General features: G+C 35.3%; 1 protein-coding gene across 1 annotated transcript; it reads right to left on the reverse strand.

The window, feature by feature from the left end:
• Positions 1 to 576: 576 nt before the first annotated feature.
• Positions 577 to 8,776, reverse strand: LOC131943973 (BUB3-interacting and GLEBS motif-containing protein ZNF207). Its single transcript, XM_059304395.1, has 9 exons — positions 8,658 to 8,776; positions 5,213 to 5,339; positions 4,559 to 4,691; positions 4,179 to 4,418; positions 4,012 to 4,030; positions 3,618 to 3,762; positions 3,352 to 3,534; positions 2,573 to 2,726; positions 577 to 2,480 (listed from the first exon to the last, which is right to left on the reverse strand). Exons 1-9 carry the CDS (start codon positions 8,696 to 8,698, stop codon positions 2,281 to 2,283), a joined length of 1,242 nt encoding a protein of 413 aa, XP_059160378.1. The 5' UTR covers positions 8,699 to 8,776; the 3' UTR covers positions 577 to 2,280.
• Positions 8,777 to 17,049: the final 8,273 nt, after the last annotated feature.

Below are 17,049 nucleotides of genomic sequence, written 5' to 3' on the forward strand. Positions count from 1 at the left end.
TATTTTTCAGTCTTGTCCTAAAAATCAATGTACATTAGCTTACAATAAGTGCTCATTCTTATGGCAACCAACAGAACCTTTTTTTTTTTGAGGATGTTTAAAAACTGGCAGCTATGTAGGTTTATTTTTCTTTTTTTACCCAAAAAGAGCAAATTTTATTTCAATCATTGACAGACATAGATGACTTTTAATGTTTGGTATTCTAAATTGCACCAGCTAACTGGCTGTACCATTTGTTGCTAGGAATCTAGTATAGTTTGCCAACGAGATTGTTTATTAGATGTTGCACTTTCTTTAATGCATACTTATTGCTGTATGTGCATTGGACAGGCAACCATCTGGGAGTTGTTTGACAATAGTGTTGTAGTTTCCTTGCCAGGGGGAGCATAAGCCATCATTGGTGTCTCGTGCCAACAGAATACACATTTTGAACTTACTCTAACATTTTGATGCTTCCTATAACTTGCAAATTAAGAAACTGCTGTCCTAGTAAGATTCATGGGCTGTTGCGAATTTACATTTAACTTCAATAATCTAAGACTAAAATAGAAAAAAAAGGACCAAGGCTTGTTTTTGTTTCATGACATAAAATTTTATTCAATTATGTATATAAATAAGAATGATGCATTCTTTACACTAATATCAACCCTGAAAACATCTATGGAAAATCATTTTAAAATAATACCTAGAATCTTCAAAAGATGACATCAGGAAATGTATGATATTTTAAAAGAGAAAAATTTCCACCAAGGACACTGAAACCAGTGACAGAACACAATGACCAAAAAAAAAAGCAGCAGCATCCTTACCTTTAACAAATGTTAACTTTTCTAAAACAAGACAATGTGGTTTAATCACTAACGATCTAAGCATGTGCAAACACTAAACGTTGAGACCACCTACCGCAAGTGGTACTCACCAATGAAGACCCTGTCATGTCTCATTCTCTACCCCTTTCAGGGACTTACACAATAGGCATTCTGTTTCAATATAGGAAAAATCTTCAATAGTTACTAAGATTAGTAATGCATTTTGCAAAAATATGGCTAAACAATAAGTGTCGCCAACTGTGTGGGGGCTGTAGAAAGCCCAACAGCATACTTAAATTGCTGTGACACAAAGAAATTAAGCTAGCTTCCATGTTCCTTTACAAAAATGCACCTCTACATTTGTATCACCACCTAGTGTGGGGGCCTAGAGCTGCCCAACAGTAGGACTACCCACTGTGACACACTTGCCTTGTGTTTAGTGTTGCTACTCAAGGTCTTGTAAATCTAATCTGTACAAAAAACAGTGATAATAAAGTCACCAACCAGATCACTGAGAACCAAGAATAAATATCTGGCATGCCAAGTGACCAACAAATCAACTACTGTGATGGAGACTCAAACTTTATAGTACATGAAACTGCTAGTTTGGCAGGCTGTTGCTTAATCTATTGACTTAACTGGTTTACAGTGATGGTTGGGGGCCTCAGGACCCAACAGCACAAGGTGCTGTGACAACTTGCCTGTAAACTGACAGAAATAGGGACTCGTGAATCCAGATGAAGCTCATTACTAACCTTATATAGCCTTAAAGCACTTGTTTCTTTTAAGACATTAGAAATAGTGTCATATTCCATTTTATTAGTACTTTATTTCATCCAGAGATGAGAAGTAAAAGAATGGAATTACCAAATTATTGAATCATCAGGTGAACTCAGTGAAAAAATCACTAGCTATTGATTAAAAGAAAAAGACAGTATGGAAAATGGAATCCTCATTAGGAAAACAAGATGACCCATGCTAAGATAAGATTCCACTTACTTGACGATGAAGAAATAGTGTAATTCTTTGATATATTTACATTACAAATTTAAATTATCTATCAACAAAACAATTTCAAGTTAAAAAACTGCATCATATTTACAAATGTTTCATAATGACTCATGGCATTGTATACAGTGAAACTTAGTTAATTCTTCATTACAAACCTCTAGCAATTAAGTTTTTAATCCATCAACTTTCCAACAAATAGCCAAAATGGTTTTTACTGTACATTTATAGCTAGTTTACAAATCATAATATACATACTTTTTTTTTAGAAGTCAAGAGCTGCCAGCATCAGTTAAAATAACAATGATACAAGTTTTTAGAGACTAACCTTGTAATACTAAATAACTAATTTTACACAAGTTTCTCACACTGTCCTGACCACTGCCATGTAGATTCAGTGCTTAGTTAAATCTTGCAGAAGTAAATTTAGCTCATATTGTTTCAATTATCTGTAACAAATACTTTAATTAAATTGTCTACTTCCCTGTCCGCCAAAACCCCCCATATTAGGTCTCATACCCATCATATTCATATTCCCCCCCATCGGTCCTCGAGGTCCATTCATCCCCATTCCACCCATATTCATATTTCCTGGACCTCTCATCATATTTCCCATCATAGGCCCACCTTGCATCATGTTTGGTCTTGGACCTCCCATCATACCTGTAGAGAATTAAGCAAGTTTAAATTACACAGAAAATGACAATTTAATGAGCTAATATTTTAGCAAAATTAACAGAGCCCCCTCAATTTACCTGGCATCATATTGGGTCCTCCCATGCCCATACCATTCATGCCCATGTTCCCCATGTTCATAGGGACATTAGGCTGCATTGGGCCATTATTAACACACTGATCTAGCATTGGAGATGACTTTTGATATTTTGGCATATTAGCCCGCAATTCTTCCTGAAATAAAGATCAATATCTTTTACAAATCATCCTTAATTCAAGTAAAAAAAATCATAGTTCAATATATGAATGCTAAAATGTATACTTTATAAAAAGGACTCTGAGAAAAAGAGTCAGATGTTACTTTCACTAAAGAAACTTAAATAAAATGTCAGCAACATACATTACTTGATGCTTTGCCAATTAGATAAATCCATGAAATAATGCAATTCATAAAGATTTTTCTTTTCAGCATTAAATTTAAGCAAATTTTCCCTTATCCTATCCTTAATATTAAAAGGAAACAAGGTTGATGTAACATACCAGATGACAAAGATGCTTAGATCAAAAGTCTTCATCAATTACAAACAAAAGAAAAAGCTAGCAGATAGTATTGGACCAATTGGTATCACAGAAATCATAGACAGAGTTAAAACATGGCCAGCAATATTGATACAGGTGAAATTTTAAATGGTTATTTTTTTTTTTTAACTGAGATAAATTTAGTGCTGATCACAATGCAGAATTGGGTAACAATTCTTTTCAGGAATAAATGATTCATTTAATGTACCATACTCACTAACCTTTTCCATATTCATGAAAAAGCTGTGTGACACCAAAGTTTACACAAAAGCTGACTCACCAGTGATATATCCTCATCAGGGTGGACTAATTTAGAGGTCAAACCTGATGTTGATTCCGGCTTCTTAATTGTGGGTGCACCGGTAATTGTTGCTGAGCTATTTGAGCTGGATACAACAGAGGCAGCTGCAGGGAATGTTGGTCTACCAGTACCCATTGAAGAGCCTGATCCAGATGCTGATGACTAAAACAATGAAAATAGTATTAGTGATTTGTAAATAAACCTTAATATTAACAAGTTGATCAATAAAACAGTAAAAATTGTACCTGAGCAGCAGCAGGGAAAAGAGGCCTATTTGGTGCAGTCATTGGAGGTCTTTGCATGTTCATGCCATTCATCTGATTCATGTTATTCATGGGGCCAGGTCCCATGTTGTTCATGCCAGGTCGCATATTCATTGGCCCACCCATTCTGGAGAAATAAAAACAGTGTCATGAAAATGTAAATAACATCTGCAGATCTATCCAATTTTTTTTACCTTAACTCAATATTATTATTTTTTTTAACCCTAAAATAAGCCAATAGAAATTATAATGGTCTCAAAACAAATATATGTATCTGTGGTGTTCTTTCTTACAAACATAAGCCTAAAATTTAATCTTGAAGACCCAAATGAGAAAATCAATCTTTTTTTTTGGTAAAACAAAATATACAACTTACCCCATTGGGCCCATAGGACCTAGAAGACAAAATGAAAGCCATTTCAAAATAACATTTAAAACTTTTTTTATGTACAATAAAAAATTTCTAAAATTGAAATTTGAAAACAAAGCATTTTCTCAATGGAGAAAAACAAACCATGTAAAGCAATGATTTAAGGAACTTACCCATTCCCATTGGGTTCCCCATCATAGGACCACCCATTGGCCCCATGGGATTCATCATAGGGTTCCCCATAGGACCTCCCATTCCACCCATCATTGGGTTTGGCATTCCTCCCATGCCTGGTGGATAAGGCATAGGTTGACCCATATTATTCATTCCATTCATCATTGGTGTAGCCCCAACTGAGGTGGGTGGATTACTATTATCATCACCAGAATCAAGTTCACTAGTAGCTTCTGCAACTGAAAACAAACATACAAATGAAAAAAAATGTCTTTCCTCTTTTATTATGAAATAAGCAGGGACTTATTTAAAAAAAAAAAAAACATGAATAGCAATATCATATGCAAAATGCCTCAATAATCTCTGGCTTGACACCTACTTTTCTTGCTTTTGTTTTTTTCATGTGCTTTAACATCTTCTTCAGGAATTCCTTCCATGCCATATATTTCAATTTCTGTATTATTTCTTCCTGGTAGGCTATTAGGAACTTTGTCTATTTTTTCTTTGTGTACCTATGCATAGAATAAAAATTTCATATATATATATATGACAGTACAAACATTAACAAATGTACCAACAAGATAATAACAGAATTCATTCAGAGGACTTTCACCACCACTGAATTCACACTAGTTTGAAAAAAAAAATGAACCCTCAGTATTCCGGACCAATACAAATTTTGGAATATACCAATATTTTTTTATAACACAAATACATTTTTACTCTAAATTTCAGTAATGCAGTTATTTAAGACAATACAGAATTAAGTGCAATAAAGGCTTTGAAAAATGTTTAGGAAATGAAACATTCATATTTCTTTATACAATTAAAGAGGAAGGAAATAATATTAGCTTTGCAATTTAATTGACACATTACACTGTTTACCGTTTCTCTATGTTTAAAAAAAAAAAAAAATTCAATTTCCCTTTTTGAAACACACTTTCTATGCTTTCCAGTTTGAACATTAAATGCTACCAACAGAAAACAACACAAATTGTAGATATAACAAAATTATTTTTAAAAAATTCTATACCTGCATACAATGGATAGCCAATCCTGGACCTGTGTACAATTTTTTGTAACAAATGTGACATTTAAAATGCTTTGCCTTCTGATGTTGGATCAATATTTTCTCATCATCAAACTCTCTGTTGCAATACTTGATGGAAAGTTAAAGAAAGTGAAGGTTTGAAGTGGAAAAGGTACATTCTCTAGACGTGGTTCTCTTTTGTTCTGTTACATTTTTCTTTACAAATTGACTGCCAATACCTTGGGTATGGAACTAAAATGTTCAGTATTTTTACTGAGAGTGGAATATTTAACAGCTTAATATTTAAAAAGTTAGAAATATATATTGAAGTTGAAGGTTCTATTATGATTGAATATTTTGATCCAAATAAAGTGAAAATATAATCTGACTAGGAAGGCCTATTAATAGCAGGGAAAATAAAGGGAAGCTACGAATAAAACTTCTGCAGAGGCCTACTTAGCGATGACATTCAAGTGTCTAACCTAAGTGGTTCATAAACTGCTTTGTGAGCAATTTCTTATTAATTTAGGCCAAACATTAGCAAGTAAGTAGTCTGTCATAAATGGAACTAGAAAATTGTCTATTTCTATTAATCCAGTCAAATTTAGACATAATCGAGCATGGTTTTCTTTTTCTCAGTTTAAGTGAACCTTGTCCACACTAAAGCCCAGAAGCCCCATGGTGTGATGTATGAAAACAGGCAGGTGTCACATCTCGTTCAATTTAGTCGACGATTGTAGTAGCATACTGTAGGGTGCTCTTTAAAAATGTATATAAATGTCATAGTTTTCATGGGAAGCCTGGGACTTTCTGGGTCACATAACCAATGGATGACACCCCTGAGGCAGTTTGGCAACTGAGCTAACACTTTATGCCAATGACCTGTTCAGTGTGGTAAAGTCTGTTGTGCACACCTGAATTTTTTAACGCTAGTGGTTATTTTTAAATAACTTTTTAAAAAAAGTGCTGTGGTTGAAAAATAAGCCGTCTTTTTAATAAGTCTCAAGGCTACATTTAAATACTGCTTAATGTCAGCTTACATTAAAAAAAAAATTAACCATTAACCTGAGCGCCCCCACCCCAATAAAAACCATAGCTTTGACATAACATTAATTTGATTATTTGTGCCTTGCTTTATTCTAAGCTATATGAATAACAAATGCTTAAGGCATCAAATGTAATATAAAATATAAAAGTTAAGAGCTAAGACCTAGATCTACCTAGTAAAAGTCATAGTTAATTCTTACTAAGTTTTCATAATAGTAGTTATTAGTTAAGTTACAACTTACAATACAAGATAGATCAGTATTCACACTATCCACTATTTCAGTATCTAGTAGATCTACTACTACTATCTAGATCTAAAAACTAGCATTAGTCATGATTTTATTGTATTTTTCTCCCTGCATGTTTTTAAGGCATAATTTAAATCTACAATTCAATTGCAAATACTAAAAAGAACGCTCAGTAGCTAGATTGTCCACATTATCTATTAGTAGATGTAGATCTAGTATTAGTTGATACTTGTAAATATTCTAAGTAAACTACAAAATGAAATCAATTCAATTTATTACTATTCTTTATTAACTTTTTTTTTTTAAATCGGAAGAAACTGAGTCGAAATCGGGATGACAGAACAAATAATTTTTTAGGTGAAAAAGCGAGACAGTAGGCATGTCTGGACGACCAATCAACACACCACAGGTGCTAAGTTTGCAGTTAGGTAACTCTTGAAAGTTTCAGCTTGGGGTGTAATCTATGGGCCTAATCTAATTAAAAAAAACGTAAACTACTAAACCTACATACATGTATGCACAATTAGCAACTTGGGATGAGGAATATCAAGGGCCAAATAAATTTCTAGTGAGTAGGCCTAAATAATAAAATATGAAGAAATGCTGCCCAACTACAATTCTAGATCTAGTAATCTAGACTAGTAAATTTACACTAAATTATTCTAAATGACTAAATTAATAGATTCTAGCTTGATCTAGTAGGGCCTAAATTCTATCTCTAAAAATGCTATCGCGATGGTTAGGCCTAAACGCTTATAAATGACTTTTATAAACTATACGAGCCGGCCCGCGGCATAACATACGCCGCTTTTTAGTTGTTTCTAATTTTCAATAATTCATAATTTGTGAATTCGACAGTACCAACGCTGACACTGAAAATATTTCTTTAAAACACTATAAGTAGCTCGTTAAGGACCATAACCCCCCCCCCCCCCCCCCCTACGTTTAAAATCGTTGGCTCTGCTTGTAAACATTTAGAGTGAACACAGCTCACTAAAACCATGTAGGGGTGGGGAGGTAGGGAGAGCGTTTGCAGCTTGTTTTCTAACGGCTCGAAGAAGAGAATTATATATATAGATATTTCTAGCTATTCTTTTAGTATTTTAATTGGAGGCCACAGAGTTGACGAGAGAATCCTTCCATGGATAAAATAAAATTTGTTCTTTGAAGGCCTATATTTTGACTTCAGAATCTAAAAATAATTCAGAATCAAGGTTATAAAAGTTGCACATCCAGAGAACTTAACAATATTTTTGAGTCTATATTTGTATTTATTTTCATCAAGCCTAGATTTGTAAGACAAACATTGATTGGCTGGACGGGAACTATGTGATCGATAGTTATTTGTTTACAAGACTATGCATATAGATCTAGACTTAAAATTTTTAAATAACATAATGCTATTTTAAACCACATGACCTAAATCAGAGTTCTGCCATTTCTGTTGACATTTTGTATAATAAAATTTACGAAGTGACTAGATCTACTCGGAAAAAGAGTTTTCTCCCAACGTCTCCACTTAGTCGACAAAAGATAGTACTGCACCTGCGCAGTTACCTATGGCTAGGGTTAGGGTTGAGGCTAGGTCTACGGTTGTAAACACACGCATGCGCAGTAACATCATAAACATCGCAGCATTTTTGTGTTTCAGTTGTGTTTATAAAATACGCTCAACTGGAGGTGAACGTGAGGCGGGGAATAAAATACGCTAAAATGGAGTTTTACCCTTGCTTGGGTCTATTGGAAATTGGCCTCCCGTACTCTAATAAAATTTGTAGGCTAGCGGCTAGCCTAATAAAAATGTCAAAATTATCAGCCGCTGGGTTGGTATTCTAGATCTAGATAAAAAAAAAAATCCCCACGATGTTTCGTTACTTAGGCCTTCTTTGATAAAGTTATAAACAAAACTAGATCTAGTTATTAGATTATATATTATATAGATCTAGAATCTATCTAGATATCTAGATTCTAGCAGTCCTAGCGGCTAGCTAGAGTGAGTTTACCGAGCATTGACATGCCAGAGCGACCAACCAACCTTCTAGTCAGCAGAGCCTCCATAATAAATAAATTTATAAAGGCATAGGCATACAACATGATAAAATATTAATTCAAATATTCGCTTTTATTTGTATTAATCAATATCAAAAGGATATCAACACCACGGTTTCATCTGCTTCTTCTTTTTCCTTCCCATTTTTATGCTGGTAAAGAGACTGATCAACAAGAAAGTAAAACGAACAAATATGGCGTCTTAGAAAAAGAAATGAGGTGGCCAGATAATTGATAGGCTCGCGGAAAATTGAGTTTCCTACGCCTAAGCTAGGCCTAAATTTAAAAAAAGCATATGCCTAATGCCTAGATCAGAATCTAGACTAGATTTTCAATGCTGATTGCAAATTTTTCCTCGAAAATTACCATGCTTTAAGTGTAAATAATTAGTTTTCATAACCATAATTAATTTGTGCCTGGAATTTTCCAGTTTACACACTGGACCTTAGAGCCGATGCATTTTTAATGTATTTCATTTTTGAAACGTAGATCTAGAACTATTTCCTATTAAAAGGGAAACAACTTATTTTTTTAAAACTAAAGGTGTTCATCTAGCAAGCCTATGCTTTTTTTATTTGGAACTTAATAATTTAGTTAATGCTGAACTTTAACTTTAGTATTCTACGAACATAAATTAAGCCATCAAGCATAAATGCATATTTTTTTTTCTATTTGCATTACAGCAGAACGTTTTAAGTATAAACAATAATGATGTGGAGTTGAGTCCGTAAAACGTCCCATTTAGTAGCGTTTCTTTCAAAAAATGTATCGGGGGAGGGGGGATATATTTTGAATATAAATTCTATTTCTTTGGGTGGGGAAACTCTACTTTGCCTGCCCACAGGGACCGTAAGGTTTGAAAGAGTTTTTTTTTTTTTTTTTTAAATTTTCAACTATAGAAAAGCCCTTCCATAAATGTACATTGGCAACTATTATCTGAACCCCCCACCCCACCCGCTTTTTTTGTTTCACTATTTCTACCCAATGAAATTCTTATTTAGAATATTTTTTGAAGTGTGTTTAAAACGCACTGTTTTTTAAATTTAAAAAAATTATATTTCCGTTAGTAGTATCTTTATGTTTCGATCAATTTCTTCTATGAATTTTCAATGTTTTTAAAATACGTGCTTTTAACCAGTTTTCTTATTTTAAATATATAGATATAGGCTTATATGCTATTTCTTTTTTAATTTATATTTTTAAAAAAAAGTTAAGTTGATGTTATTGGCGCTGATCTATAGTGCATTGTCCCATTGCTTGAGTTATGTCCCCTCAGTTAAACCTTTGTTTTCAGGATCGAAAGTTTGCTTGTCGGCAACGGGGTTCACAGAAAGAAGCGCAATGGGAAAAAAGCGCAAAACAAAATGCGCAACGTTATGTCCCCTCAGTTAAACCTTTGTTTTCAGGATCGAAAGTTTGCTTGTCGGCAACGGGGTTCACAGAAAGAAGCGCAATGGGAAAAAAGCGCAAAACAAAATGCGCAACGTTATGTCCCCTCAGTTAAACCTTTGTTTTCAGGATCGAAAGTTTGCTTGTCGGCAACGGGGTTCACAGAAAGAAGCGCAATGGGAAAAAAGCGCAAAACAAAATGCGCAACGGAAAAAAGCGCAAAAAGAAAAAAGTGCTAAGAGAAAAATGCGCAACCAGAAAAAAGCGCAAACAGAAAAAAGCGCAAACAGAAAAAAAGCACACACAAAAAAAGCGAAAAGTGAAAAATACACAACTGGAAAAAAGCGCAAACAGAAAAAGCGAAAAAATAAAAATACACAACCGGAAAAAAGCGCAAACAGAAATTTGCGCACACCGAAAAATGCGCAAAGATACATTTAGCACAAAGACCTATATGGACTAGATGACACATTTATACATGGTTGTTAGGGCTGCTGTGAGAGGGTCGACTTTGACCTGATGCGTACCATAACAACCCGTTCCTATCGCAAAACTTCACTCTATTTCATCCGCGTCATAAACATGCATTCATTATATCTCTCGCACCAACATCCATTCGCACCGAAATACCCTGATAAAACACACATCATAACAATGATGTATTTAATATTATTTTATAATGACGCGCAGGTAGGTAGGTTAGTAGGATGGTACGAAGTAGGAAGGTAGGTATGTAGGTAGGTAGGCAGGTATGTGCGTCATGATGAAATTAGTAACGGGTTGTTATGGTATGCAGACTAGGGAGTTCGGACTAGGGAGAATGTAAGAGATACTTCGTGCAATGCCGATATCAATGATATTTTTATGAGAATAGTAGTTGAAAGAATATTGAATAAGAAAATAATAGGCATTATGTCAAGTAATTATCGCCTGTATTGTTGTGATGTGAATGCTCATGGTAGTGATATTCTTTAAATGGTAGTAGATCGCGTCATATATAGAAGTGTTGAGTGAGTTGCCAGCAAAGAAAAGTCCTTGAGATGTTGCTACAAAATCCTTAAATTTCAATGTACACACATAAAACTAGAACCGAAACATTATCAATAAAAACCTACACGCGCTACGATTCGTTAGCTTGAGCTGTCCAAAGAAATGCCTTTAAAAAAAACATTATTTTGTATCATCACAATTCTCTGGACATCGTCAACATTTCTTTGATCCTGGCTGTCCGGTTATTATGTTAAGTTCTGTATTCATTTTATGGTTGTACTGAATCCGTTTTATATGTTTTCTGCTAATTACCGCAAAGATTTTTAAATTATGCCACAAACTAGCTTTGGAGAGAAGTGAAGTGGGACACGATGTTCTACATTTTCTGTTTCGTAGTAAAATCGGTATCCCACTTTTCACCATTCTTCCCCCCCCCATATATATATATTTATATATATATATATACATATATATATATATATATATATATATATATATATATATATATATATATATATATATATATATATATATATATATATATATACATACATATATATATATATATATATATATATATATATATATATATATATATATATATATATATATATATATATATTGAACTTCCCATGACCAAAACCTTCGTACGCAACTGTTGTCAACGACGCAGACCATCCCAAAGTACAGGCCAGCCAACTACAGTTACTTGGGTATGTATGTCTTGTCTGGTCACTCTACTGACATGGCATGGGTTGGTGAGTCGTTGTACTGACCTAACCAAGGGTCACTTTACCAACATCACATTTTATCTCGGGTCACTTTGTTATAATTAAATAAACCGGGAGTAATCTCCCCAAAACTTTCTCGAATATTCTTATATAACTTGGAATATAGACATGATTTTTAATTACTTAAACTTTTATAATAGAATAGAATCTCATAGAAAAAAGAATTGCGCACCAAAAACGCCAAAACAAAATGTGCATAATAGTGCGCAATATTATTAATACTTTATAAATTTACATGCGTTTTTTTTGAGAAATAGGAAATAGCGTAAATTAGTACTTCCGGTCGACGGAAATTACTCAAAATTTGACAGAAGGTAGAGAATTAGATCTTCTACTTACTTGTGAAATTTCATATATCTATCCTAAATAGTACTCAAGTTATAGGCTTTTGAAAAATTCAAAGTAGAAAAAGTACCACTTCCGGTTATTGGAAATCGCTCAAAATTTGATACTGATCTACGATTTTGATATAATACTTATATATGAAATTTCATCAACCTAGCTGTAACGGTACTCAAGTTATCGTGTTTACACACAGACAGACAGACAGACACACAGACATCCGGACAAGATTGCAAAATTATGTTTTTCCGTATCAGTGAGGTGTAAAACGTCGAGATTTGTAAAAATCTCGATTATTTTTTTTGCACGATTACAAGACTTTCTCTATACTTCGTATATACGAGAAAGTAAAAAAGCTATTTAAATAGTAGACTATAATGTATTTTCTCCTTTTTAGTGCATTATTACATAAAAGCTTGCTATTAAAAAGTTTTGTATGAATTAAAAAAAAAATAAACCGGGAGTGATCTCCCCTAAACTTTCTCGAATATTCTAATATAACACTACAGGGGATGGCAACTCGGGATATAGACTTCTAGACATGATTTTTAATCCATTTTAAATACTCACATTTCTTAAAATAGAATATAATCTCGTAGAAAAAAGAAATGCACACCAAGTGAACGCTAAATAAAAAAGCGCATAATAGTGCGCAATATTATTAGTACTTTATAAATTTACATGCGTTTTTTGAGAAATCGGAAATAGCGTAAATAAGTACTTCCGGTCAACGGAAATTACTCAAAATTTGACAGAAGGTAGAGAATTAGATCTTTTACTTACATATCAAATTTCATTTATCTATCTGAAATAGTACTCAAGTTATAGGCTTTTGAAAATTTCAAAGTAGAAAAAGTACCACTTCCGGTTATCGGAATTCGCTCAAAAGTTGATACGGATCTACGATTTTGATAAAATACTTATATATGAAATTTCACCAGCCTAGCTGTAACGGTACTCAAGTTATCGTGTTTACACACGGACACACAGACACACAGACACACAGACACACACACAGACATACGGACAAGATTGCAAAATTATGTTTTTCCGTATCAGTGAGGTGTAAAACGTCGAGATTTGTAAAAATCTCGATTTTTTTTTTTGCACGATTACAATACTTTCTCTATACTACGTATATACGAGAAAGTAAAAAATGGTATCAGCGATGGATTATAGAGATTATCCCTAAATCAGCCATTAACGATGCAAGAATTGAGATAATCCCTAACTCAGCCATTAACGGTGCAAGAATTGAGATCATTCCTTAGTCAACCATTAACGGTGCAAGAATTGAGATCATCCCTAACTCAGCCATTAACGGTGCAAGAATTGAGATCATCCCAAAGTCAGCCATTAACGGTGCAAGAATTGAGATCATCCCTAAGTCATCCATTAACGGTGCAAGAATTGAGATCATCCTTAAGTCAACCATTAACGGTGCAAGAATTGAGATCATCCTTGTCAACCATTAACGGTGCAAGAATTGAGATCATCCATAACTCAGCCATTAACGGTGCAAGAATTGAGATCATCCCTAAGTCAGCCATTAACGGTGCAAGAATTGAGATCATCCCTAACTCAGCCATTAACGGTGCAAGAATTGAGATCATCCCTAAGTCAGCCATTAACGGTGCAAGAATTGAGATTATCCCTAAGTCATCCATTAACGGTGCAAGAATTGAGATTATCCCTAAGTCATCCATTAACGGTGCAAGAATTGAGATTATCCCTAAGTCATTCATTAACGGTGCAAGAATTGAGATCATCCCTAAGTCATCCATTAACGGTGCAAGAATTGAGATTATCCCTAAGTCATCCATTAACGGTGCAAGAATTGAGATTATCCCTAAGTCATTCATTAACGGTGCAAGAATTGAGATCATCCCTAAGTCATCCATTAACGGTGCAAGAATTGAGATCATCCCTAAGTCAGCCATTAACGTGCAAGAATTGAGATCATCCCTAAGTCAGCCATTAACGTGCAAGAATTGAGATCATCCCTAAGTCAGCCATTAACGTGCAAGAATTGAGATCATCCCTAAGTCAGCCATTAACGTGCAAGAATTGAGATCATCCCTAAGTCATCCATTAACGGTGCAAGAATTGAGATCATCCCTAAGTCATCCATTAACGTGCAAGAATTGAGATCATCCCTAACTCAGCCATTAACGGTGCAAGAATTGAGATCATCCCTAACTCAGCCATTAACATTGAGATCATCCCTAAGTCATCAATTAACGTGCAAGAATTGAGATCATCCCTAAGTCATCCATTAACGGTGCAAGAATTGAGATCATCCCTAACTCAGCCATTAACGGTGCAAGAATTGAGATCATCCCTAAGTCATCCATTAACGTGCAAGAGCCCCAAGCTGGAACCGGAAGCCAGCTATCGATCACTGGCGAGGTATTGTCCAATCGCCATTGATACGGATAAGCGTCGCCTAGCAACAGAATCCGATTTCAGCGGCATAGGATTTCCTCTAGGTGGTCGCTGATCTTCTATGTTGAACATTTTTTCCCCTCCTGGTTGCCAGGCTGGCCCTGAGTGCCTGTCAGAAAATAAAAATTGGCATCGCTTTGTGACTGCAAAGTGCCGAAAATAGCCCAACCTTGATCAACATCGAATTAGGACGCTGCAAATAAAGTATCACAAAAATGGCCTGCATTGTACTCTAGATAGTATATTAACATGTAGCGATAGTTGATTTTTATTGATTGCAAACGGTGGTTTTTTGTTGTTTTTTTTTTTTTTTTTTTGCTGTTTATTTATTTTTTATTTTTGTTATTGTAAATATGATAAAAAAAAGCATCATGTTGTTTTCATCTGCCCAATGGACCGTTAGATCTTAAATGGAAACTTTACTATACGACTATATCTGATGTATAAGCACATATATATATATATATATATATATATATATATATATATATATATATATATATATATATATATATATATATATATATATATATATATATATATATATATATATATATATATATATATATATATATATATATATATATATATAAAGTTAGGCTCATATAAGCAACGCAATTTTAAGAAAAGCACTCTCCAAAACTCGCCTTAGAGTGCTCTAACTTTGAACAAATAACGCGAAAGCTCGTGGTTTTTCATTTATAAGATTATGGATTTTGCATTTTTTTTGTTAATTTATAGGGTCAATAAAATAATACAAAAACTATTCACAATTTGAAGCTTTTAGATGAACGACCGTCTGTTTGAGAGACATTCAAATAATTTTTTTTCCACAGCAGGCGACTGGCGTGTTTACGTTCATTAGCTAATGTGACGCTGTGTGCAGAAGGCGCGCGCACACCCATCCGTGCTAACAATTGGGTGTTTTGACAAGACACGGGTCACGTGACGTCAACGGAAATATGATCGCGCGGTCGCGAATATCTGCCTCTGGTCAGTGAAAGGGGGTCGGTTAATTTTTTTGGGGGGGGGGGGGGGTGATATTTGTATCGAGGGAAGTATCTCTATGTAGAGATTTACACAATGATAGAACTCAGGTGGGGCGGCCGCCGAGGGCGCCGACTGTAAGGGGTCGCCATACGGGGTAGAAACAAATTAAAAAGCTAATTAGAAACCGAAGTTTCTTCCAGGTATCTCTTCGGGGGGGGGGGGGGGGCGCTCCCTCCCCCCTCCCCCCCCCCCCCTCCCCGAAAAGAGTCTACGGCCCCACCCCGAACGAAATGGAATTTATATAGAATATATATATACTTTTAATCGTGTCTGCTCCCTACCCGGAAACTTTAGTCCGTCCCCCCCTTCCCCCCCCCCGAAAATTTCAAGTGCCCCCCCCCCCCCCCCAGAGAAAAAGTCAGGAGGAAACACTGTTCGAAACAGAAATATTGAATTATACACAGTCAACGTTTAGAAAACCAACGGCTTAATATCAATTGTGTGTCACCAAAAGTTGAAAAAAATGTATGGGATAGCGACTGGTAAACATTCAACTTAGCCCTTTCGTGCCCAAAACACATTGAAGTTGTCGTGAGCTATACACCCGACAACACATACACGTACACACACAAACACACACACACACAAACACACACACACACACATATATATATCTATATATATAAAGCAAAGTGGTCAAGTGCCCGATAGGGCACTTCCCGGCGCCGCAGGCGCGTCAAAATTGGTACGATGGTGCCTCGGGGCGATAGAACACGAAAGCCGGTGACGGAGAGGGGGTCAAAACTGACCTCGACTGACCGGCGCCTTATATGGGCTATATTACCAAAAAAAATTTCCTCCGACGACCCCCCTTGAAATTTTGTGAGGTGGTAGGAGAACGCCTTGGGGTGTCATAAAAAACTCGCCATGTCCGGGAAAAATCGGGAAATGGGTCAGAACTGACCAGTCGTATTTCCCCATATAATCTTTGTATTTTATGGGAAAAACAGGGGGTTATTTCGAAACGGATTTAAAGGCACTTACCCTCTTTACATCTGGCTAATTTTTGGCATGTTTGTAGGTAAATGGCTTGGCCGTAGGGCAGACCTGTCGGTCTCACTCAAAGCCCTCGACGAGGGCTAAAAAGTGACCGCGAGTGAAATTCTCTTTATATGAGCTCTATTACGAAAAAAAATTCCTCCGACGACCCCCCTTGAAATTTTGTGAGGTGGTAGGAGAACGCCTTGGGGTGTCACAAAAAACTCGCCATGTCCGGGAAAAATCGGGAAATGGGTCAAAACTGACCAGTCGTATTTCCCTATATAATCTTTGTATTTTATGGGAAAAACAGAGGGTTATTTCGAAACGGATTTTAAGGCACTTACCCTCTTTACATCTGGCTAATTTTTGGCATGTTTGTAGATAAATGGCGTGGCCGTAGGGCAGACCTGACGGTCTCACTCAAAGCCCTCGACGAGGGCTAAAAAGTGACCGCGAGTTAAATTCTCTTTATATGAGCTCTATTACGAAAAAAAATTTCCTCCGACGA

This window comes from Physella acuta, unplaced genomic scaffold (assembly GCF_028476545.2).
Source record: "Physella acuta isolate Inbredline_101_S28 unplaced genomic scaffold, ASM2847654v3 ptg000474l, whole genome shotgun sequence".
Classification (NCBI taxonomy): Eukaryota; Metazoa; Mollusca; class Gastropoda; family Physidae; genus Physella; species Physella acuta.